General features: G+C 42.3%; 1 protein-coding gene across 1 annotated transcript in view; it reads right to left on the bottom strand.

Annotated features, from left to right (window-relative positions):
- The window catches only part of LOC136626953 (probable cation-transporting ATPase 13A4), a 58032-nt gene that overhangs the window by 13160 nt on the left and 18975 nt on the right, over positions 1-25897 (bottom strand). Inside the window, exons 14-26 of the mRNA XM_066601911.1 lie at positions 25743-25893; positions 23994-24074; positions 22339-22495; positions 21743-21857; positions 14487-14611; positions 13595-13758; positions 12916-13041; positions 12549-12628; positions 10028-10070; positions 8392-8501; positions 5138-5234; positions 3795-3867; positions 950-1121 (exon numbers count right to left, since the gene is read on the bottom strand). Coding sequence (XP_066458008.1) covers positions 950-1121; positions 3795-3867; positions 5138-5234; positions 8392-8501; positions 10028-10070; positions 12549-12628; positions 12916-13041; positions 13595-13758; positions 14487-14611; positions 21743-21857; positions 22339-22495; positions 23994-24074; positions 25743-25893 — 1494 coding nt within the window. The remainder of the gene's footprint in view (positions 1-949; positions 1122-3794; positions 3868-5137; positions 5235-8391; positions 8502-10027; positions 10071-12548; positions 12629-12915; positions 13042-13594; positions 13759-14486; positions 14612-21742; positions 21858-22338; positions 22496-23993; positions 24075-25742; positions 25894-25897) is intronic.

Genomic DNA, 25897 nt, shown 5'->3' with positions numbered 1-25897 from the left:
AGGGGAGAATATTTCCATAGTACAGTATCCTATAGACCAGTGTTCCCCAACTCCAGTCCTCAGGGACCCCAACAGGTCACATTTTCGGATTTTCTCAGTGTTGCACAGGTGATGTAATTGCCACAGGTGTTCTAACTATAGGACATTGTTGGGGGTCCCTGAGGACTGGCGTTTGGGAAACCCTGCTATAGAGTATGCCTATTTTTTTCCCTATAGATTCAATAAGAAAAAAGTCCCATATGTCTCCATATAAAATCAAAATTATACAGAGGCAGAGTAAGGCCTATAGACTGCTTGGGATGCCATATTATGGCTCTATAAACTTAAAAGTCATATGAAACCCTAATATGCCCAAATACATGAACCCTTGGATCACACATGTAAAACAAAGACCCATGGGCCAAATCTGGCCTACCGCCTCATTTTACGTGGCCTGCAAGCAGGGCTGGCATTGGGAGAACAAATTGGGCAGTTGTCCAGGGCCCCCACCCCCATAGGGCTTCCCTCTCTTCAGCACCACCACTGCTTATCAGCTGTGGTGCTTCTCATCTTTGAAAGAGAAGGATCGGGCACCACTGCAGGTGAAAAGCAGGTGCAGCACCAAGAAGTCTGTACTTGGCTTCACCTCCAGCTCAGCCATGTACCCTAGCACACACCTGACCACCATCAACCATCATGACGAAGATGTAGGGTTGCTGGCAATGTCACATGATAAGCCCTGGAGGAGACCCACGATCATGAAAGACCCTGTATTAGCTGTGCAAGCCTGATAGAGTACTAAAGGAGCAGAGCACAACTGTCTGCAGCCTATTTGTCATCATCATCATCATCTGCAGGTATGTGCAGCAGACCCAATTGCATTCAGATCCTAGCCTCATTGCCAAATATTCTCATCTCAAGAATCCCTGAGTGCAACAATAATTATTGTATAATACATATAGATGCTTACGTGTCAGGGGTTTCAGTGTACCATGGCTGCTGTTGGACAACAATGAACCCATACACCTGTATTGCTATAGTGAAAAGTACATGCAGCACAACAGACAACAAGAGAGGAGGTGACATGAGCTGGGCTGGAGGTCTGTACGGAGCTAGTTTGGGGTATGCATGGTTCAAACTCACTGGAAAAAAAAGAAAAAAATACAACTTGATTAGATTTTACTCCTCAGAAGTGTCCTCTACTGATTGTTCTATGTTCACACAGAAGAAATGTGACTGCAGAGCAGTGGAGGCTTGTAAGTGCATATGTCTAAGTAAATGACATAACATACATTACAGCTCTATAGTTAATGTTTAGCAGGAAATCATAAAAGTTCACAAATCTATTTAACAGTCCTACTTTCACAGTGTTTGGTAGAAGTACACGTAAATAGATAAAATCTACAGGGAATTTGGTGTTTTTGTGCCGGATGAAACAGGACTAAATTTGTTGTTTAAATGTGGCAGTCATATACTGTGAAAAATGTAGATATACATTGCATCAAATGGTAAACTTGTTGCATTGACAAGTTCATCTTTGCTGTATATGTAAGGGATAATGCACTCTAATACATTGTTTAATTTGATTTAATGAAAAAGTTTGGCACGGTGTTAGCCAGTAGAGTAAATGTGATTGTTCCCAGCAAGAGAAACCAAGTAATCTTGTAGGAATGATACCTTTTAATGGCTAACTAAAATACAACAAAAATGCATCACATTAGTAATTAAAAGGTATCATATCTACAAGATTACGTGGTTTCTCTTACTGAGAACAATCACATTTTAATTTGATTTCTCTCGTTACATTGATGCATTTAATCCTCTTTTCTGATTAACCCCTTACAATGTTGCCAACACTAATGCCTAGTGAGACATCTACCTACCTGCATACCCATTATTACTTATTACTTCCCAAGATTTGAATATTCATTAGTGGGACATTATTGAGTCACATTCCATTCCACCCAAGAACTCCCAGAAACACCCAGTTTAGAGCAGATTTGCCTAAGTTCCCCCAATTTAAGGTACTTGACATGAGACAGTCATGCTAAAAATAGGATGGTTGGGAGTTCTGCAGCTATGACTGTACAAGCATGTTAGTTCATGGGAAGCGCTTGTTGTCTCTTACATGCATGTAACATGTAATTTCTACAAACTGAAGCCGACATCAAATATTGTCTTTTTCAGAAAACCTCAAGTTTTTTGTGCATTGACACAATGGTCGCAAAACGAGATAAAAAAACGCCTATGTGTTTAAGCCCTAAACTGTATCTTTAGGTGTCTCTTGCTGAAATATTCTGCACGTATGAAAGGTCCCTAAACCACAGCATGCGCTGAGTGTAGTGTTTTTTCTGGTATTTTTCCTTAGGCTTCTCTATGGGAAGCAATTATCATGTCTTCAATGTTAAATCTAAAAGTATATAAAAATGATGGTAACATTTAACTCAGAGGAGTAAAAATAAGGTTAAGGATGTAATTAACTCTTAAAGAAACTTATGGCCTTAAGAGTTGCATCTGTATATTAATATAGTCACTAGGTGGCGCTAATCATCTTCTGTACTTCCTTCAACAACTGTATATCATTAGATTTATTACAACTTTAGTGCCTGTATCTTGTTCTTATCTGATAAAAGAACATCTTTATGAAGCAGAATGGAATTGTCATCCTACTATTAACCCCTTAGCTACCAGACATTTTTCAGATTTTTTACTTTCTCATCCTGCCTTCTCAAGAGTCATAACTATTACTTTTCCGCGACATACCCACGTAAGGGCTTGTTTTTGTGGAATCACAGGCGTAACTATAGAGGATGCAGGGGATGCGGTTGCACCCGGGCCCAGGAGCCTTGGGGGGCCTATAAGGCCTCTCTTCTCCATATAAGAAGCCCAGGACTATGAATAAAGCATTATAGTTGGGGGCCCCATTCTTGGTTTTGCATTGGGGCCCAGCAGCTTCAAGTTACGCCTCTGGGTGGATTGATTTGTATTTTTAATGGTATGATTCAATGTACCATATAATGTATTTGAAATTTGAAAAAAATTTAAGTGAGGTGAAAATTCACTCTCCAAGTGAATGAGGTTTTGGTGCAGTTGTCAGAGAACTACAAAAACTGTAATACCTAACTAGCACTGTAATTGCTTTATTCTGAGGATCAGTAGACACACTGTCACTTCGAGCCCCGCACTTAGTAAGTGATGTGATATCCTAGTGATAATCCACCACTACTTTATTGCTGGAGTAAAGGCCCATTTATACAGGACGAGTGTTGGGCAAACGATGCCCGACACTCGTTCCTGTGTCTCGGCACTCCCGTGCCCCTGCACGGGAGCTAGCACAGCTGGCTCGCACAGGGAGCAGCCAGCAGGGGGCGGGGCAGTGCAGGAGATTTCTCCCCTCTTGGTCCCCCGCCCCCCTCCATTGAGATAACACAGTGGCCGTTCACTACTGAACGTCGGCTGTTTAAACTGAATGATGAGCGATGAGCTTCATCACCGATCTCTTATGCTGCATAAAAGATGAGAGATGAAGCTCATCGTTCAGCTTAAACAACCACCGTTCAGTAGTGAACGGCCGCTGTGTTTTCTCAATGGAGGGGGGCGGGGAAGCGAGAGGGGAGAAATCTCCTGCACTGTCCTGCCCCCCTGCTGGCCGCTCCATGACCCTGCCAGCTTTGCTGGAGACACAGGGACAAGTGTCGGGCACTCGTCCTGTGTAAATGGGGCTTTACCCTTTAAGTCACACTTATATAATGTGTACCATAAACACAGTAACATAACATAAAAAGAGATTATCCAGATTTTTGCATATTTCTTACTTGTTAAGCAAACCACTATAGTCACAGCCACATCCTGAACAAGCATCTGATAGTTGGAAAGGATATTTATTTGCTATAGAAAGGAAAAAAATATGTTAATGAAAATTAGAAAAAATAGCTAAATGTTGTATAATAAGTTAATAATTAACTGATACACATATCTTCAACATGTACTAAGTCGAAGGCCGGTCTCACAGATTAGATAGTAATTGTGGATTCCAGTCATATGTGGATCGTTCAAATGCATTGGGTTACATAACTCTGCTCACATTAGCGGGTCGGAATTGCGTAATCTGCTTATGGAAAATAAAGCGCAGCATGTTCTATTTTAATGCGGAATCTGCGACATAGAGCCCATTGTGCTCTATGGTCACGGATATACCCACAGCCCATATGCAAGTACATTGTGTACGGGCTGCGGGTATCTGCGTTATTGCTAAGCAACGGCGCTGAAAATATAAGCAGAAAAAGCTCGCAGTTATGCACAGTACATTACGCTGCTGTATGCAGGGTCACAGCTGGGCTCACAGCTGGAATCTGCTGCGGACCTCTGCAAGCAAATTCCACATATGGCAATGTGAGCCCGGCCTAAAGCTATATTTTAGTCCAATTGATAATTCAATTGTTCGCTACTGCAAGCACTAAATGACCTTGTAGACAGATATATACCCATGTAATGCAATGGGGTAGTTATTAGAGATGAGCGAGTATACTCGCTAAAGGCAATTGCTCGAGCGAGCATTGCCTTTAGCGAGTACCTGCCCGCTCGAGACTGAAGGTTCGGGTGCCGGCGCGGGGGAGTGGTGAGTAGCGGCAGTCAGCAGGAGGGAGCCAGGGGGAGAAAGGGAGAGAGAGATCTCCCCTCCGTTCCTCCCTGCTCTCCCCCGCAGCTCCCTGCCCGCTGCCGACACCCGAACCTTCAGTCTCGAGCAGGCAGGTACTCGCTAAAGGCAATGCTCGCTCGAGCAATTGCCTTTAGCGAGTATACTCGCTCATCTCTAATAACTACCCCACAGCTGGATGCAGAAGACAAGTGGTCCAGCTGTGTCCTGCACACCCCGCTTAGAGCACAGAACAGCTGGATTCAGAAGATAAGCGGCCCCGCTTGTCTTCTGCATCCCCCACTTGGAGTGCAACGATTGAGCGATCACCTTGCGCTGTAAATGCACGCAACGATTATCGCTTAAAAGTCACTCAAAAGACATCTTTGGAGCGATAATCGTTGCGTCTAAATGGGCCTTTATTTATTCCTAGATTTGCTAGTTCTAAATTGAGAAATACAAAATGTCTATAATACATGAAGAAAATGAATAAAGAGAACACATAGTGATAAGTGAATTTACCCAATAAAGCAGGAGCAGACAAACAAATTGGATCATGGCATAAAGTGTCATGTACTTGAAAACACAGAAAGAAGTCACCAAGGCCGCTCTTCCTTCCCTAGACAGAAAAATACGTATGTAGGTCAGTAAATCACCACATTGTGTAATAAATAGCAGATTGTACAGACGTAGATAATATACACATCACAAAGAAGTAATTATATCCTGACTAGGTGTGGACTAGGTATTAGCTATGATTCAGTATAGCCTAAAGTGAATATGCACCTATGATCCGTATTTTAATGTTCTTGTTTCTTCATAACTAACGCAGATCCAAAATTCTTCACTGATTCATTTCATAATAAATATTTTATAGGGCTCAGATTTCATTGTTTCTACAGAGATGCTGTATCAAACATAAAGTTATCTGCATCCGCGGGACAGAATAGGCCGCACGACACACCGCAAACCGCTGTAAATTACGCACTAAAATCCACAGGCTATCTGCAGATTTCGATGCAAAATTAAAAAATTTAAAATATAATACCCGTCTGCAATTCCTCGTCAAAATCCACAAATAGACCTGCGGATTTTGTGGTGGAATTCTGCAGACACGGATTTGGCCAAGTCCTGCGTTGTAATTCCATCCCCTGTGAAAGGTCCCTCAGACTACTAAGCAGCTATCATTTATCTTTTGACTTTATTTCCACATACAGGAGGAGATTTAGGGCTTCATGTCAAAAAGAACAGCTCTCCAATAGGGATATATTATAAAAAGAATGGCATCAGTTTGAGTCTAAGGGCTTATTCCCACTGCTGTACGCGCAACTGTGCTCAGGGGCACAGAGCATAGTTGCACCTGGACAAGGGAAATCCCTTCCCTTTCGCGGCAGAGCACAGGAGTTTGAAAAAACAAGTGGAAAGATAGGTTCTGCCTGATCTTTCCCGCACATAGTTAAACTACATGCGGGAAAGATAGGGCAGGTACTATCTTTTCCCGGCAGTACAAATCACACTGAAATCCCATAGAGATCAGTGGTTACCTTTTGTCCCATTATACTGCTGTGATTATGACGGCAACATAAATGGACAAAACCACGCTCATCTGAATCCATCCTAAGGATGAAATTATGTTCACTGGTGGAATTAAAGTGATCCTCCAGACCTGGACAAATAGAGACGGCCACACCGCTTCTTTGACTACCTGATGTACATAATGCATTAGTATACATCGGTAGTCTTAAGGCCCATTTACACAGGACGAGTGTCGGACAAACAATGCCCGACACTTGTCCCTGTGTCTCTGCGCTCTTGCATGGGAGTTAGCAGAGCAGGCTGTTTAACGGAGCGGCCAGTAGGGGGGTGGGGCAGTGCAGGAGATTTCTCTCCTCTCGCTCCCCCGCCCCTCTCCGTTGAGATAACACAGCGGCCGTTCGCTATGGAACGGCGGCTGTTCAAACTTAACGATGAGCGATCAGCTTCATCGCTCATCTTTTCTGCTGCATAAATGATCAGCAATGAAGGTCAGTTTAAACAGCTGCCATTCAGTAGTGAACAGCCCCTGTGTTATCTAAATGCAAAGGGGCAGGGGAGCAAAAGGAGAGAAATCTCCTGCACTGCCCTGCCCCCCTGCTGGCCGCTCCGTATGCGAGCCAGCTCTGCTAGCTTCCGTGCAGGGGCACGGGAGCGTGGAGACACAGGGACGAGTGTCAGGCATCATTTGCCCGACAGTCGTCCTGTGTAAATGGGCCTTTAGACTCTACATGTTCTGATTGGCCAGCACTGCTCATGTGGACAGCAGTAGTAATTCAGACCAGGTGTAGAGTTTTAGACTAATGATACATACTAGTGCACAGTGTACAACAGGTGGTCAGAGAAGCTGCTCCGTCTTTGACGAAGACCAAAGGTTGCATTAAAGGTGCACACTAAAGTTATATTTCTTAAAGAAAGCACTGGATATGTCCACACTTCTTAATATATCTTAGATCATTGCTACAGGAAGCAGTGTATTTCTTGGCATGAGGCACATCCATAGTGAACAAACTGTAGCTTTCTCTATATGCATGCCTCAACACTATAGCCTCAGTTGTAATGAATAAAGACCTGTAAGAACATAGAGCTCTTTCTTTAAAATTTTTTATTTAAATTGCCCTGGAGAGCCCCAAAATAAAACATGTAATTATATACTATAGTATATAACAAGCAATATCTTAGTAGGATATGAACTTTTTAGGGTGAATTCACACAAGGCAGATTTGTGATTATCGCCTTATTTTCAAACTAAGCAGCTGAGAATGTTGAGATATTGTTTGAATAATTGATTAAAGTGATTAAAGAAAGTGATTAAAGAAAGGAGATGAACCTGTTTAAGAAGATTTATTGGTGTATGGTTGAATAGGGGCAGGATAGTTACATTGTATTATGCCTAAGGCTGCCAGGACCATCCGCAGTACAGATTATCAATCCGCAATACAAAAATCGCAAAGCACAAAATTGCGATTTTTATGCGATGCATATTTAACATTAGAAAGTCCTATTAACATTGGCGTTAAAAAAACGCAGCAATATCACGATCGCAAGTGTGAAGGCACCCTAAGGCCTCCTGCACACGAACTGGTCGTATTCCGCATGTGGGAGCCTGCAGCAGAATCTGACCCTGTGCTCGGCCAGTGTACCTGTATTACAGATTGATAATCTGGAGTGCGGATGGGCTCGGCTGTTCACTGATGGACATGCACAGCACAGATTTTTTTTTCAAATCTTTTTAGGCGATGACGTGGAATCTGCGACCTTTCTGCAATGCCAATTGCAAAAGGGCTGCAGGTCGGACGGCTTCCATTGACTCCGAAGGAAGCCGTCCGTGCGGAATCCACATGACAATGGAGCATGCTGAGATTTTTCCTCCACTCGTGGAATTCGCAATTTGATTATGAGAGTGTGCAGGAAGAATTACTTTTCCATAGCATGCAACGAACGACATTTGCTGCCCATCCGCAATGCGGACGCTGACCATGGATTCCGCAATGCAAATCCGTTTGTGTGCAGCCGGCCTTACACCTCAAGCACAAGCTAAAATCCCTGTCTTTATTTATTTCCTAACAACCAATTAGAACATTGTTTTCATTTAATAGTCTGTTCTTGAAAAATGAAAGCTGTGCTGTGATTGGTCGCTATTAGTAAAAATTTTATTTTTCTTTTGGTCATTTTTCATAAATCTGCCCCATTCCTAAAAGAATAAAATGCATGAACATATGAAGTGTAAGCTAAAAACTTACTTGATCAACTGTGGGATACATTGTATGTTAGGGGTATGTGATGTGAATGGAGAGGCTACAGATGCTTCTTGCTCAGAGAGAGATATACCAGCATGGGCCACTTTTAGCGCCTTGGAAGAAAGAATCAAAGAACTTCTGTTAAAGGTGTGATGTATATTTCATGGCTCTCCTGTTCCCTGCTCCATTGTAATATCTCTATATACTTCCAGCCAAATATTACAAGGTAGGAGACAATAGTAAAAAAAATCAACTGGTTGCCATGGACAATAATGATATATTTTCCTTTTAGACAGTTTCATACTATAAATGTCTTATATTTCATCTTACAGCCATGTAAATTCTAGAACATGTTTTTTTAAAATAAACTAGTAGCATGTCCTATCCCAATACTGTGCACCTAATGATGTCAGTAGCAAAAATATATGCTGGACAAAGTGCTAATCTCTCTCCAGATCACATGCTTATAGTCTGTGCTTCTCCTATCTAAGGGCTTCTTTCGATGGATGTATTTCTGCGCACAAAAATTGCACGTGCAAAACAGAGATTAGAACCCATTGATTTCAATAGGTTTGATCTAATTTCCTTTTCTTTCTCACGCACACAAAAAATTAGGATCTGTTCTATTTTCCTGCGTACTTGTACACCAAGGGCCCCATGGAAGTCTATGGGAGGTGCATAAATGTGTGTGCAAAACACAAGAACATGTGTAATGTGCTGCGCAATTACATGAAAAAGAGAACCTATCTGGACCGTCTTAGACTAAATAACCCTTTAAATCACGGCAGAGGGGTGTTGCACGCCTTGTGAACAGGTCCTACGTGTGCAAAAAGTACATTACTATACGCAGATACATGCTCAAATCACTAGTTTATTGCGCAAATACGTTGCTCTGTGGCAGGCATATTTGCACATACCCTCGTTTGAAGAATCCCTTAGGCTTTATTCAGAAGGCTGGGTTTTTGGATCATTTGCTACACATAGCACACTGTCCCACATGAGCAACTTCTTATACAAACTGAAGTTCTCATTCATTTTCATAGACAAGAATAGGATATGCAACGCCCAAGGTCCACTACAGCAATGCGAATCTGGTCCACATCACATTTTTAAAGTATTTTTGTTAAATGTACATGAAAATAACATACAAATGTATGCACTTTTAAACATACTTGTATTTATACGTTGAGCATACTTTTTAGTGGAACAGAAGAGCATGCTGCTATGTTACACACTTTTCTACCCCACAAAAAATGTACACACATACCCAGACATAAGGGAGGTCAAACATAGCCAAAAATATGTACTTTTGAACTACTTTTAACCAATGATAGTCTATGGTTATGTAAGCAAATGTTTTAATACCGGTAATTATTTTTGCATTAAAGTGTCTATGCTCAATAGGTGGCTAAAATATGATGTGAACCACAACTTAAAATGAAGTAGTTTTCTGAAAATTTCTCCTGTCAGTCACATTAGCCCTCATTGGGATGTTTTTCTGTCACTTGGTCAGCTAGAAAGGTGTCCTTCTCTCTGTCACCCACAACAAAAATACTGCCCCCCTTTTTGTAACACATTATGTCATTACAGTAGACACAATATATATATATATATATATATATATATATATATTACTTACTCCACAATCATTGGCGCCATCACCGCACATGCAGACGTAGTAACTATTGAAAGAAAAAAAAATAGCATATATCATGATGATGTCCATCACTTACAACAAAGTTAAAAGCACAAGTGAGAATTTTCAAAAGGTAAAAGGTGACACTTGTTTCCATCATTTAATGCACTGTATATTACGTCAGTGTTTTCCAAAGTATTTAAAGGGGATGTCTGGGACTAGAAAAACATGGACGCTTTCTTTAAAAAACAGCATCACACTCATCCATAGGTTGTGGGTAGTTTTACAGTTTAGCCTCATTTACATCAATTGTGCAGAACTGCAATACCAGACAATACCCATGGATGGATGTGGTGCTCTTTTTAGAAGGCAACCATGTTTTTCTAGTCCTGATGACCCTTTTTTCCCTTAAAATTGGCTGTTCTGTAGCTTTGTACATAAAGGCTTAAACCTATCTTGTGCCTCATGAGGACTATTACTCTGTCCTCAGAATCTTATGTTGTACACTGTACCTGTGCCTCAGCAATAAGTAGGCAGTGTGACAACCCACACAATAATAGACTTAAGTCCCATTTACACGCAAAGACAATCATTTAAAGGAGATGTCTCGAGGAAGCAGTGATTTTTTTTTTTGCCCAGTCCCCCTAATTAAACATACATTACTAAGCCCCCCTGTAAATGACATTTCTAGCTGGTTTGTACTTACCGTTCCAGCGTTTCAGCAACATATAAAAGTTTCCCCAAGATGGCCGCCGGCTCTTTCCCCGTCGCTCGCTGCAGCCCGACGTGCGCGCTCCCGAGACGTTGCCAGCTGTGTCTCCATGGCAACCGGACGCCGCGCAGCCGCCGACCAGACGCCCCGCAGCCGCCGACCAGACGCCCCGCAGCCGCCGACCAGTCACCCACCGCCAGGCAGCAGGTAACCGGCGCTACGCTCCCGGCTCCCCAGCGCTAGACCCTCAGCCCAGGTGAAGGCCCCGGAGCCCAGCGCTGGGCTCCGGGGCCTTCACCTGTCAGTGAACATCACCCCCGACCCATCACTTACCCCCCTGGCCCAGCGCTAGTTCCCCCGGCCTAGTGACAGCCCCCCCCCCCCCCCGGCCTAGCGACAGCCCCCCCCGGCGCAGCGGCAGCCCCCCCCATCGCAGCGGCAGCCCCCCCATCGCAGCGGCAGCCCCCCCCGGCCTAGCGACAGCCCCCCCATCGCAGCGGCAGCCCCCCCATCGCAGCGGCAGCCCCCCCCCGGCCTAGCGACAGCCCCCCCATCGCAGCGGCAGCCCCCCCATCGCAGCGGCAGCCCCCCCCCGGCCTAGCGACAGCCCCCCCATCGCAGCGACAGCGACGACAGCCAGCCCCCCCCCCATCGCAGCGACAGCGACGACAGCCAGCCCCCCCCCCCCCATCGCAGCGACAGCGACGACAGCCAGCCCCGCCTCCCTCCCTCCCTCCGGCGCAGCGGCAGTCCCCCCCCCCGGCCCATCACTTACCTGGACGGCAGGACAGCTGGACGGCAGGACAGCTGGGCGGCTTCTCCGGACAGCTGGGCGGTTCTGCACCTTCCTCTAACAGAGGAAGGTACAGAATGGCCGCTCCAGCGCGCTCCCGAGCAGTGACAGCTCATCTGCGCATGCGCAGAAGAGCTGTAGCGGGGAGCACACTGAAGCGGCTCGTGCTGAAAGGAGAAGAACGGACTGCGCAAGCGCGTCTAAAAAAGCAAGCTGCCAGCGAATTTAGACGGAACCATGGAGACGAGGACGCTAGCAACGGAGCAGGTAAGTGGAATAACTTCTGTATGGCTCATATTTAATGCACGATGTACATTACAAAGTGCATTAATATGGCCATACGGAAGTGTATACCCCCACTTGGTTTCGCGAGACCACCCCTTTAAACAATTGAAAGATTGATAGTTTTAGCGATCGTTTTGCATAAAGTGTTAATGGTCACAGCTCCATTGTTCTTGCCCAGGCTGTCGGTAGAATACAATGTAATCTCTGACTCCCGTACAGAACACAATGTGCGGTTTGTGTTATTTTCTATCCGGCTGAACAAAGGTTTTTAAGCTCATCTTAAAATCATAGTTCAGCCGAAGAGTGAACGATGGCAGTGCTTACACACAACGATGATCACTCATATGCCATCATTTGAATGAATTTTGAGCGTGTAATGGATGCGTGTAAATGGTCCTTAAGTCTTCTAAATTACAATCCCATAAATCTGGATAAAATCTCTATGTCAAATTGGACAGGTGCAGAAAGAACAAGGTATCACATCATAGTCCTTGACTGTACTAGAACAAAGCAATCATAAAGCTTATTAATGTACAATTGTAATGCTAGCACAGTGGTCAGTAAGCTATCCCAAACCATGGTTCCCTATTTCACTTATAGAACATTTATCACAAGCCAGTTCACTAACTTACAAGCAATAGACTATAATTATTTCCAAAACGGTTAGAAATGAGTGTTTATTACTGAGTGTCATATAGATAATACAGTGATATTTACGACTGTGGGTAACATACTCTAGTTTTTGGAACTCCTCAATCAGGCTGGATTTTTGCCCTGGTGACATTCTAGCAAAGATAGCTCCATTTACCAGAAGCTGCAATAAAACACATGTACATTGTATTACAGTATTTTAAAGGAAATGTATTATCAGAAATGACTTATTGTTTAAACCATATTTTTATGCTATTTTTATTGAATTGGTGTTTTTATCTCATTTTCCACACAACTTTGAGCACTGAGCTTAATAAAAGCCTGAGACTTAGGCTGCTCTCACACATGCATTAAGAAAACATTATTCATTTAAATAAATAGGCATATTTTATATTAAGAAAACAAATGAAAATCTGCTGAAATTCAACATTTTATCTGAAACCATCTTACTTTTGGCAATAAACTCTGAAAATGTTGCAGAACAACTTGATAAGTCTTTCCACTCATAGCAAAGTGATAGTTTCCCTGGGCTTCCTCTAGAATTGTTCTTCCTTCAATATCAATGTTGATTGACATCTGTAACAAGTGGTCATTATACAATGAATAATCACATGTTTCACAATTTGCAGTAATATATATATATATATATATATATATATATATATATATATATATATATATATATATATATATATATATATATATACAATGAGCCTACAGGAGTTGAAGGATTTGTCTGGTTAGAAATCTACTTTTTAAAATTAGATCCTGAGTATCCAGTGCTGCAGCCCCGTAACTCGCCTGGTCTGTGTTGACAGCAGAAACTTGATAACTGCTGCCTGCTAATCAGAAGTCATGGCATCATCATTTTGACCGCCTGGCATTATGGTGCAAGGAGAACCGGTGATGATGCTGCGGCCTCTGATTGGCAGGCAGCAGTTACCTAACTTCTGTTGTCAACGCAAGATTGGCAGAGTCGCGAGGCTGCAGCGCTGGATTGCTGTGGATGAGGATGGCTAAGTATGCTTGCTTTTTAGTTTTAGCTTATTGGGATCTAATGTTAAAAAGTAAATTTCCAACTAAACAACCCATTTAATAAATTGTGTACTGCATTAAAGAAACATCTTACAGGGGTAACTTCTGAACTCTGACCAAGCTCTTCCGCTAGATGCCAGGAAATCTTTGCTGAACTCATTCCACTTGGCTCTTCAGCTTCTACCAGAATGATATTGCTGTTCTCTGGAACTAAGCTGGATGTTCTTGCCACTGTTATGGCGGTTTGTAAATTGTCCCCTGTGGAGGTACAATTAATTCTTATATAAGAGATAAACTAAACTATATGGTAAATAGATACAAACTTTGCATATATGCATTCAGTGTAATATACAAATATAAACAGTTTGAAATATCTTGGAATACAGTGTTCTTTGTATGGTAGCATATAATAAATATATTTTAGTATCTTTAAGAAAGTGTAAAGAAAACATAAGAAAATGTTGCTGATATGATAGAGAAATGAATTTTAACATCACAAAAAAGATAGATAGATATTGTGTTTCTCCAGAAATAAGACCCTGTCTTATATTATATTATTATTTTTGCCCCAAAAGAGGCACAGGGTCTTATTTTCGGTGGGTGTCTTATATTCACTTAGCAGGTGTCAACCGGGTCCCTCCCGCTGGTCCCCGGCACTCCAGCAGGCTTCTGTTCAGTCCCCAGTGCCAACAGAGCATTGCTTGCTGGTAACAGGATTTGAAAACCCCACCTCCAGCAAGCGATTGCTCTGATTGGTTCTCGAGCGCTGTGGCTCAGCCAATCAGAGTTGGCGTTCAATGAACCAATCGCAGCCTTTCAATGCGTTGTTGGGTCAATTGTTTTTTTATTCTCTTTGCCTTTGGGATCTGTGTTTGTTCTGCTTGCACATTGGATTACTCAATACATTTTGCATAATTTAGTGAACAAACAATACTTTTTAAAGAAGTCTCCCAAGATTCTAGTACTCAAGAAATCTGGTGCATTACCTGTGATCATGACTGTCCTGATGTTGGCAGTGCTCAACTCTTGCAAAACAGGTTTTGTTTCTGGTTTCAGTCGGTTTTCTAGTATAAGCAGGCCAAGAAATTCTAGATCTGATTCGATATCCTCCCTAAAAGTTGTAAAATTTTTGATTACTCTTAACTGACTCAACTCTATTTAAATAATTTTCTGTTACATGATTATCCATACTATTAATTATCAGCTTAACGTCTTCATACGTTTTGAATATATTAAGTTATTTTAAAGGCGTTATTCAACTTTAGAAAAAATAAAAACAGATACAATTCGCGTAAAACAAAGAGCCAGAACTCTTGTATTCCCCGGTGTTCCAATCTTTCAGCTTGGTACTCCCCTGCCGGTTACTGTTTACATGTGGGTAGCAGTGAGGTTTTGTACTCCTGCTGACCACTGCAGCCAATCAGTGACCACAGCTTTCACATACTGTATTTCTGGTATCATGGCTTCTATGGCTGAGCACAGATGTTGGTAGTATAGTATGTGACTTCTGCAGCCATTGATTAACTCCAGCAGTCACATGCTTCCTGTCTGTAAGCAAAGACTAGGAGGACCACAGGAGAATGACAACTGGATCACCAGGGGAATGTGAAGTACTGTAGGTTTTTGTTTTTTCCCAGATAACTAGTTTTTTGCAACATCAACCCTTTTAAGTTAGCACATTATTCAAATATTCTCATTAATACTTCAATACAGGGGCATAACTACTTGGGATACAGGGGGTGTTATCACACCAGGAGCCTAAAGGAATCCATAAGGTCTCCTTTTCCATATGTAAAGGCTAGTACTATAAATTAAACATTATAGTTGGGGGTTCTGTTACAGATATTGCATTGGAGCCCAGCAGCTTCAATTTATGCATCTGCTTCACTGTCATATGTAAATACATATCTTTGAAATTTCATTTTGATGTGGGGGGCGTGGCTTGGAGAGGCACCGGAACGGCAGCAAATCTTTAGGCTCCGTTTGGAAACAGGCACTTCTAGCCATAAAAAGCACTGTTGGAGGTGGAAAACCGCAAAAGCAGATAAACGAACCTACCAGGACAGCATGTCAGCAAGAAGGAGAGGCTCGAAACCAGTGCCGACAAAGCTGGAGTCCTTCTTTGTGGCACGTGGGTCTCCCTCTGTAATGGCCGCACAGGAGATCGTGCCCTGCCGGGAGCAAGTGACTGACAGCTGCTCTGCACTAGAAACCACAGCAGAGGAGACTGTATCTGACAGCTCTGCCGGAGCGACCGGAGGCTCTCAGCACACATCAGCTATACCGAAAGGCACAAGAGAAAGGTCAGTGAATGGGGGGAAAAACATTGCCAAGGGTCCCCCTGCACCCAAAATGGCGCTGACCACGTTGCCACACATAATGAGAACCCCCACAAGCAGCCCAGAAAAGCAGAAGCTGAGAATATCTCAGACTGCTGAGAGTGATCCGGAGGCTGAACACTTATATGTGATAGCGGAGGAGAGAGAAACAGATAACCCTGCTGAGGCAGCCGGAGGCTCACAGTATAACACAGCCACAATGGGGGGCTCAAAAGACAGAGCAGTGAATGGGGGGAAAAACAATGCCAAGGGGGCCCTTATGAACCCCCACAAGCAGCCCAGAAAAACAGAGGCAGAAGATGTCTCAAAATGCTGAAAGTGTTTCAGGAGCTGATTATCTCCATGAAAAAGGAGACCACAAAGAATTAGATAACCTCACTGCATCAAACAAACCGGTGACTGAGCTGTATATAAAGGAAATAGTGTTGGCGCTGAGAAACACCATACAAGCAGACATTTCAATGTTAACCTCGACAGTAAACTCCTCCATTCGGGACATTAACAACAAAATAGAAAAACATGATAAAAAACTGGAGGAAGTGGTGGGCTCGCATAACTCATTAATTGACTCCCACTACGATCTAGAAGAAAAAGTTAACAAACTGCAACTCAAACTATCCGATTTAGAGGATAGAAATCGACGCAACAACGTCAAAATAAGAGGGATACCCGAAAATGTCTCCAATGCGGAAATCGTAAACTACATTACACGATTTATGCAGACCATGCTTCCCAACACGCCAATGCAAGAATTCAAGATAGATAGGGCCCACAGATTACCGCGCCCAAAATTCCTTAAAGAGGAATACCCCAGAGACGTTATAGCTCGAATTCATTATTTTGGCGCAAAAGAAGCCCTAATGAACGCAACAAGAAAGCTCCAACCCCTGCCAAACCCATACTCTGAATTGCGAATATTCGCTGACCTATCGCAATCCACCTTGGAAGCGAGGAGAAGCTTCGCAGCGATCACTGCCTCCTTAAGAAAAGCCAATATCCAGTACAAATGGGGATTTCCCACAAAAATTATAGTTACAAAAGAAGGAAGGACCCATATCCTCCAAGACCCTAAATCTGCGACAGACACCCTAAACTCTTGGGGAATTACACTGCAAAATTTATCCTATACAAACGCCAACACAGAAAAAAACAGACGCCAGCATCACACCAGCCGGAGCTCCTCACCCCCGGAATGATTCAGAAGACCTCACCTCCAATAGATACAAAACAACGTCTCATGAAGTGCTTGCTCAAGACAGCTGAACTTTTTCTCCCCCCACCGAAAAATGCAAGTTCTAACTTGCCCTGTATTTGTCAGTTTAATCCTCAACATTCTGACTCTCACGCCAAACGCATCCGTGTGTTCTGGCCCTATACAAAATGAGGATATTGTTTGGTTCTCTTTTTTTTGTTATTTTGTTTCCTCAGGCATTCGCGCATCACAGGAATTCCCAAGTCTCCAACTTTGCCGCCACCCACCATCCACATGGCGGTGAAAGTCCTATCGCTTAACGCCAACGGCTTGAACTCGCCATTCAAGAGAAGATCTGCGTGGAAAGAGGCAATTATGCAAAATGTTGACATTATGTGTATCCAGGAGACCCACTTGTTAGAAGTAGATAAAAGCAGAATGTCCCATAGAATGTTTCCGCAGGTCTTATTTGCTTGTGCCCCAAAAAAACAGGCGGGTGTGATGGTGGCATTCCGAGACAGAGCTCCGTTCACCATCGATAAACAGATTGGTGACCCGAAGGGTCGCTATTTAATCTTAGTAGGTTCCCTTAGGAATACAAAAATAACCTTGGTAAACACATATGTAACAAATTCAAAGCAAATTAATTTTCTTAACAAACTCAAAAAAAAAATTAACCAAGTAGCGGAAGGTCCAATAATGATAAATGGTGACTTCAACCTAGTACCTGATAGAGAACTCGACAGTACAAACCCAAAACTTAAAAGAAATGCCACCCTGGGAGAATGGCTACACAAAAATGCGCTTTATGATACGTTCCGGTGCTCCAACGCCTCTGCAAAAGAATACTCACACTATTCAAATAGACACAGATCCTTCTCGCGCATAGACTTATGTCTAGTTGAGAGGAAACTCTTAGCATCAATACAAAAAGCGGAGGTTGGGACGGCTACTTGGTCTGACCACGCACCAATCATAACAACACTGAATGTAAGGGGCCTTGGAGCACCGACTAAATCATGGAAGAACAACACTTATTTAATGAGCATTCCCAAATACAGGGAAAAAATACAAGAAGCATTAACTGAATACTTTAAATTCAATGCCATCCCACAAACAGACCCAGCAATGGTGTGGACCGCCCATAAGGCATACATAAGAGGAATTTTAATAAAACTAGGCTCCAAATACAAAAGAGATAAAACAAAAAAAACTGATGAAATTCTAACCCAAATACAACTGAAGGAATCCCTTTTAAAAGTTTCCCCAGACCAAAACACACATACCGAATTACATAAATTGAGACTGGCCCTACGGAAAACATTACTAGGGGATTTTGACAGAGAAATTACTGCTCAACGAGCGGACAGCTATTCAGCAATTAGTAGGCCATCCAAATGGATGGCAAATCTGATTAAAAGAAAAACAATAAAAGCAAATATTCCCTACATTTGGAATTTCCAGGACAAAAAACAAAAACTATCGAACCCCAAACATATTGCAGACAATTTTTGCTCTTTCTACAGCAAACTTTATAACTTAAAAAATGATCCCCAAACAAAACAACCAGACAAGGAATCAATCAATGCTTTCTTGCAAAAGGTTAACCTACCGAAGCTATCATCCTTACAAACGGACCTCTTGGACCCTAAAGAACCAGAAAGCCCCTGGGCCGGACGGGTATTCAGCAGAGTACTATAAAAACTTCTTACCTCAACTTTCAACCCATATCACTAACACATTTAACAAGATCAAAGAAAGAGGCTTCTTCCCACAAGAGATGCTGCAGGCCACAATTGTAGTCCTACCAAAACCTGGAAAGGAACCAAATACACCAACTAACTTCCGTCCTATATCATTACTTAATACCGATACTAAGATCTACGCTAAAACGTTGGCCCGTAGAATGGTGGACATACTCCCAGACATAATACACTCTGACCAAATGGGGTTTGTAAAGGGGAGACAGGCCTCGGACGGCACACGGAAAATTCTAAATCTAATACATTCAATAGAAACATCTAAGGTGCCGTCAATAATGCTGGCCCTGGACGCCGAAAAGGCATTTGACCGAGTCCATTGGGAGTACATCTTTGAGACAATGAAAAAATTTGGTTTTGGAGAAAACACGATAAGTGCCGTCCGGGCCCTGTATTCAGCCCCCACAGCCACTGTTTTGGTGGATGGTACCCTGTCGGTCCCCCTATCAATCTCGAATGGCACAAGGCAGGGTTGCCCATTGTCTCCTATTTTGTACGTGCTGGCTATAGAGCCACTAGCAGAACTAATTCGCACCTCCTCTGAAATAAAGGGAATTCCAATAAATCACAGACAATACAAAATAGGATTATTCGCTGACGATGTCATTTTGACACTGACCCGCCCCCTAGAATCTTTAAGAATGGCATGTAAAATAATCAACCAATTTAGTAATGTATCTCTATACAAGTTGAATATAGACAAGTCCCTTATTCTAGGTCTGGGGGTATCTACAAACCTAGAAAATGCAATACGGGCGGAATTTCCCTTTGAGTGGAAAAAAAAAGGCATACCCTACTTGGGAATAACGTTGACACCATCCACCAGAGACATAGAACTAGAAAATTACCCCAAACTGCTTAACTCCACCCAGAAAGTAATTGACCATTTATCAGGTTTAAAACTGTCGTGGATGGGCAAGATCACATCCTACAAAATGAAAGTCCTCCCACTAGTCCTGTACCATTTTAGAACCTTACCACTTATTATCTCCAAGCTTACAATTTCTAAACTCCAAAAACAACTAAACAACTTTTTATGGAGTGGAAAGAAACCACGTTTAGCCCTGTCAATATTAGCACTCCACCGGAAAAAGGGAGGAGCAGGAGTACCAAATCTAAGGGCATACTACGAAGCTAATATACTAAACCAAACTAGACAATTAATCAGGACCAACAACACAGTAGGCTGGCCCAATGTAGAAAAAAGCTATATAAATGATCTACCTGGACAGGCACTAATGCTTGCTACTTCAATAGACGGTTTAATATTCCCAAAAAGCATAGACACCCAACTTAAAAACATTCCCCCTACATTACAAGCCGCGATCCAAACATGGAAAGAACTTACTAAAAAAATAAGCATATCCGATGAAACGGAATTTCCTCGCATACCTATCGAGACACTCAATCTATTTTTACCTAACTGTGATATGAAACCGTGGAGCGTTAGAGGAGTCAGATACGTAGAGGACTTAACATCCAAGAGAGAAATTAAAAGCTTTACAGAAATAAGTACTGTCTATGGCCTCCCGCAGAGCGAAAAATTTACATACTTTAGAATCTGCTCTCTCTTAAGAGAGAAACCCTTACACAAAGTAAAACTCCCGACCACAATCATTAAGAAAATTCTCACAAACCCTCTCGAAGGTAAATCGGAGACAAGAGACTATTATGACATACTAACCAACAACAAGGCAATGACAAAAAAAACATACATGTCGAACTGGGAACTAGAACTCAAAGAAAAGATACCTCTGGATCAATGGTCCAGCTCGAATACGTTAATGACAAAATCCACTATGGGACTTAACATACTAGAAGTACAAACCAAAATTAACCTAAGATGGTACTACAACCCATCACTTTTATACAATAGATCGAACCTGGGAGATGGTTTGTGCTGGAGAGGCTGCGGCCAAAAAGGCACATTATCACACATTTTTTGGTCCTGCCCAACACTAAAAGTATATTGGGAAAACATAACCATGTTCTTACAAAGCACATTGAAGTGCTACATACCTAAAGACGCCAAAATGTATATATTGCTGATGGGCTTGGAAACGTTTCCTAAACAGATAAGATATGTACTTGCTCACTCCCTAATGACCGCCAAATCCATAATAGCAAGACACTGGAAAAATCCATTACCCCCAGACATAGAAGAATTTAAAAGACGTATGGACGAACAATATATTTTTGAAAAATGGTTGGCGTTCCGGAATAAGAACACCAAAAAATTTAATGAGACCTGGGAGACTTGGAGAATATCCTTAAAAAAGTAACAGTTGAATCACACGGATGCGTGAAGCCTTGTTACTGAGTTTGTTCATATGTTATATGTTCGTTGCAAAATATGTGTGGAATACAGGTTGTCAGAGGAACACAACGATTACGCTAAGTGTAAGTTATAGAAAATAGTACATGACTATACCATAACCACAATATAAGAATGTGCAATAAAATCTCAATAGAGTACTACCCTATATAGCACAGAGTGGTTACCATACCAGTTACATATTTTGATTGTAAAGTTGTGGAATGTTACCAATTGTTGTAGTAAAGTAACTTAATCAAAATACTAACACAAATAGCACAGTCTGAATCTGATACTAAATATTCGTTGATTATGTGCAAATCTCTTATGCTACTATGTACCAATGACTTGTATGTTTGTTAAAATTAATAAAAAAATCTAATGTTTAAAAAAAAAAAAAATTTTCATTTTGATGTCTGGTTCTACAATGGACAACACAATCTTTGTAATAAACGGAATACACATGTAGCAAAGTTTAACCCAAAGTTGTTAACTTACCGCAACAAGTTATTTTATCGTTACACAATAAAAGCCATTGAAAAGCTTTTGAGGATGCAAGAAAAAGTTTTGTGTCACAGTTTAATGCATTAAGCTAAACTTTGCTACATCGGCACAATGAGACTTTGGTGTACCATACCTAATAAAGTTGTCATCTGCTGCAGTCTTCTCCTCCAACGATTTATAGGCAAGGCCAATAACACGATAGCCTTTCACTGTATAATACTGAAGTTCTTGGAAAAAGCCTTTTGGGACTATGTAGAAAAATTAAACACCAGTTTTAATTTTGAAGACTTATAATTGCCTAATAACAATCTATATTTTAGATTCCACAGTAAAATTCATATTGACAGAGGGTGTACATAGCTGAATAACCAGTCTATATATGCAAATTGTATTGTGCCATATATTGTATACTTCCCACTAAATTTTGCCGTATTAATACAGAATCATACAGCAAACAATTTGTGACATGCTCCATTAGATGCAGTATTAAGTAACAATTCCCCAATAATATAATGGCATGTGGAGGCATCATATAGTGACAGATGGAACATACCTACTGTATAGCCCCATACTATGGGGCTGTTGAACTATGCGGACTGCCGTACAGGCTCTGTGCATTCTGCTCCACTGTGTGCATGAGCCCTTAGGATTACTTTTCACAGTTTATCTACAGATTTTTTTTTTTATGTGAAATCTAGAAAAATCCTAAAAGTAAACTATCTTACTTACCACTTTCCTCTTTGCAAAACTTTATCACCATTTCGGGAGCTCCTTTCATAAACACAGCACGTTTATCCTGACCAACTTCTTGGGTGATTACAGACATTCTCTGTAAGCTGGAAGAAAATGGAAACTGGTGGACAATAGCGATCCCTTCAGCTGGACCCTAGAGGGTAAAAAGTGTAATAAAAATGATCTAAAACATTTTTTTACAAGGGTTTATAGCTGTAACTTTATTTTTCAGCCCAAAAGAATTAATTAAGTCATTTTTACTATGAATATGCCAATGACACATATACATTAAAGTGAAACTTCAAGTAGCATGAAATATACAAACTATAGTTGAAGCATTAGAAGGGTTTGTCTCATAAACACAACCCATGTGTATATGCCCTATTAGGTCATATATATGCCCAATTGGGATCCCTTTCTATGAGTCCAAATGGAAAGCTGATCGGTAAGAAATGTCTGTCCAGATACAGTTCTTTGGGTTAGGGATGCCAGACTATGGGTTCATCAGCTAATCGCCATGCCAGCAACTAGTACAAAAGAAGGTTGTCTACATTAGATAAATTATTTGAGTGATGTGCCATGTATTGGATCAAGTGTCTACAAATATCAGTCTCATAGACTAAAATAATTGGAAGGAGGTAATCAGATACAATGCTAATTACTCAAAATGCTACTACTAGAGATGAGCAAGCACCAAAATGCTCGGGTGCTCGTTACTCGAGCCAAGCTTTTTGTAATGCTCGAGAGCTCGGCTCAAGTAGCGAACCCCATTGAAGTCAATGGGAGACTCGAGCATTTTTCAAGGTGCCCGATGCTGTGCATTATTTCCAATGGATCCGCGGCTGCTGCCAGTGGCTCCATTGAAGACGATGGTCTGCCGGCACCCCAGAATTGTTTTTCTAGGAAGAGCTTTACATATAAGCTCTTCCCTGAAAAAAAAGAATGTGAGTGTTAAAAAAAAAATATTTACCTATCCGCTGCTGCCGCGTCCCTGCACGGATGAAGAACACATCTGCCACATGCGGCAGATGTTCCCTTCATCCCAGTGAGGAAAAAGTATTCCCTGCTGCATCTGCCACATCTGTGACAGATGCAGCAAAGGAATTTTTCATCCCTGCAGGGAATAAAGAATTACCTATCACAACTGTCACATATGACAGCTGCGGTATGGGATCCAGCTACCGGCATCCTGTAATCCAAGAAAAAATGGTGATACAAATAAAAAAAATTATCTATACTCACCTTTTTTCAGCTGCCGGGGCTCAGTTGTGTCCAGCCGGCTCTTCTCCTCCAGTGCTGTGAGGAGTATTTAGCAGGCGGGGATTTCAAATCCCCACCTGCTGAATGGGCTGCCTCTGATTGGCTGAGTTCTGGGACCAATCAGAGGCAGCTCTCAGCTATTGAATGACAGCTAAGAGCTGCCTCTGATTGGTCCCTGCACTCAGCCAATCAGGTGCAGCACTCGTCCATTCATGAATTCATGAATTGGTGAGTGAGTGGAGTGCTCGTGTGTACCGTGTACTAATAATGAATTCTTGGAGCATCCAAAATATGTATTGTTTGTCAACTATTATAACAGATGAGCTGTATGTATTGGAATGATTTCATATAAAAATATCAATAAATATTATGTGCTTTAAAAGCAGACTCACCATACTTTTTTCTTTTCCTGGCTTAACAATGAGGCTAGATGATGAAATGTCATTATTTTTGGGAGGTGACTGAGTCAATTCCTATAAAAAAGGATTAAATAAAATGTACAATATATAGGGACTAGAGATGAGCGAACGTACTCGCAATCGAGCACCGCGATTTTCGAGTACTTCACTACTCGGATGAAAAGTACTCGGGTGCGCTGTGGGGCGTGGCGTGGTGGAGTGGGGGGTAGCAGCAGGGAACAGGGGGGAGCCCTCTCTCTCTCCCCCCCCCCACTCCCCTCTGCAACCCCCCGCTCACAGTGCCCCCGAGTACTTTTCACCCGAATAGTGAAGTACCCGAAAATCGCAGTGCTCGATTGCGAAATTGGCCTTACCGAGTACGTTCGCTCATCTCTAATAGGGACATTGTGACAAGTAGATCAGCATATAACATTATGCTACAAAAGAAGTTCAAAAGTGTCATAAATAAAATTAGTTATCTAAGAAATGTTGGTAGCCTATTTAGGGCTGTTTTAGCTGCAAGTCCTATTGCTCTAAATAGCAGGAACAAAATAAAAGTCTTGCAGTTATCAGACCTTTTATTGTCAAAAAGATATAAAAGAAATGATGTTAAACTCCTTAGGCCTGTGTTTCCCAACCATTTAAGCCTTGGGACATCCTTAGGAAAAAATTGTTATCATGCGGTACATTTACTAAAAAGTGGGTGTGGTCAGGGGACATGGTTAGGTGCTAACCTACAATGATGTTTGATTTTGCCTCCATTATCCTAGTCATAGAGCCCCTCTCAGGGCGCCCATTAGTAATAGCACCCCGCCTCAGTGGCACCAGTAGTAATAATGACCCTCTGAGTGGCCCCAGTAGTAACAGTGAACCCCTTACTGACCCTTGTAGTAAAAGTATGTCATAGATCTTCCCCAAAGGACCTTGGCCTGGAGGCCTCCGATGTTCCATAATGCATGCCATGTCTTCTTTTGTATGTTCCCACAGCGTCTAGCTGCCTTAGATGCCTGTAAATGACCCCAACCCCAGATTTCCCCATAGTGTCAGTTTCAGATGCCCTCTCAATGTGCCACTGCCTCCCCCCCCTCCCCAAACAATATTATGCAGCCTCACTATATATCCCACCCTCCCCTCTCACTGTTCAACAGTGACTGAAGTCTGCAAAGACTGCATTGCATAGTCTTGCTGGCAGTTGCTCCTCCAGGCAGCCTCCACTATCATTGGTGGACAGTAGGAATCTTTTGCCTCCATTGCACCTTATTACAGTATTGAATAGATTACAAAAGTTTATAAATAGTATTCATTAACACAGCAAGCAGACATTTTTTCACTTTCTTTCTAAAATTGCATTAGGCCGCTTGCACACGAGCGGAAATTCCGCGGCGGGATTTCCCGTGGAATTTCTGCCGCTGGAAGCCTGCATAGGATTGCGTTTGCAGACGGCCGCAATTTGGCCTCGCGAAATCTCGCGCGGCAAACACACAGAAACGTCACTCACCCGCCGCCGGCTCCGGTCTGCGCATGCGCTGGCAGCCAGCACATGAAAGAGACGTGGCCGCGGGAGCAGGTGAGTGACACGCTGCTCTCTGCAGTCGCTCGGGTCGAGTCCCGCGGCAAGAATCCTCGCCGCCAGATCTGACCCGCCCGTCTGTAGGCGGCCTTACTGTTTTGCTTATACTCGACAGTCAACAGAATATATATTATATATTATTTTTTTATTTTCTCTAATATTCTGAATCTTACCCAGTGTGTAGCTTCAAACATCTTCAAATCCAATGGATCTCCTTGGATTGTTCCATCTATAGCAGCTAATGAGTGGCAACTTGCCAAAGCTTCAAGTAATGGTCCCCAAGGCAAAGTAGTACCAGATGTAAAGTTGTGTACCTCCTGGAAACTAG

The sequence above is a fragment of the Eleutherodactylus coqui genome, chromosome 1 (assembly GCF_035609145.1).
Source record: "Eleutherodactylus coqui strain aEleCoq1 chromosome 1, aEleCoq1.hap1, whole genome shotgun sequence".
Classification (NCBI taxonomy): domain Eukaryota; kingdom Metazoa; phylum Chordata; class Amphibia; order Anura; family Eleutherodactylidae; genus Eleutherodactylus; species Eleutherodactylus coqui.
This window is presented reverse-complemented; position numbering and strand designations above follow the sequence as displayed.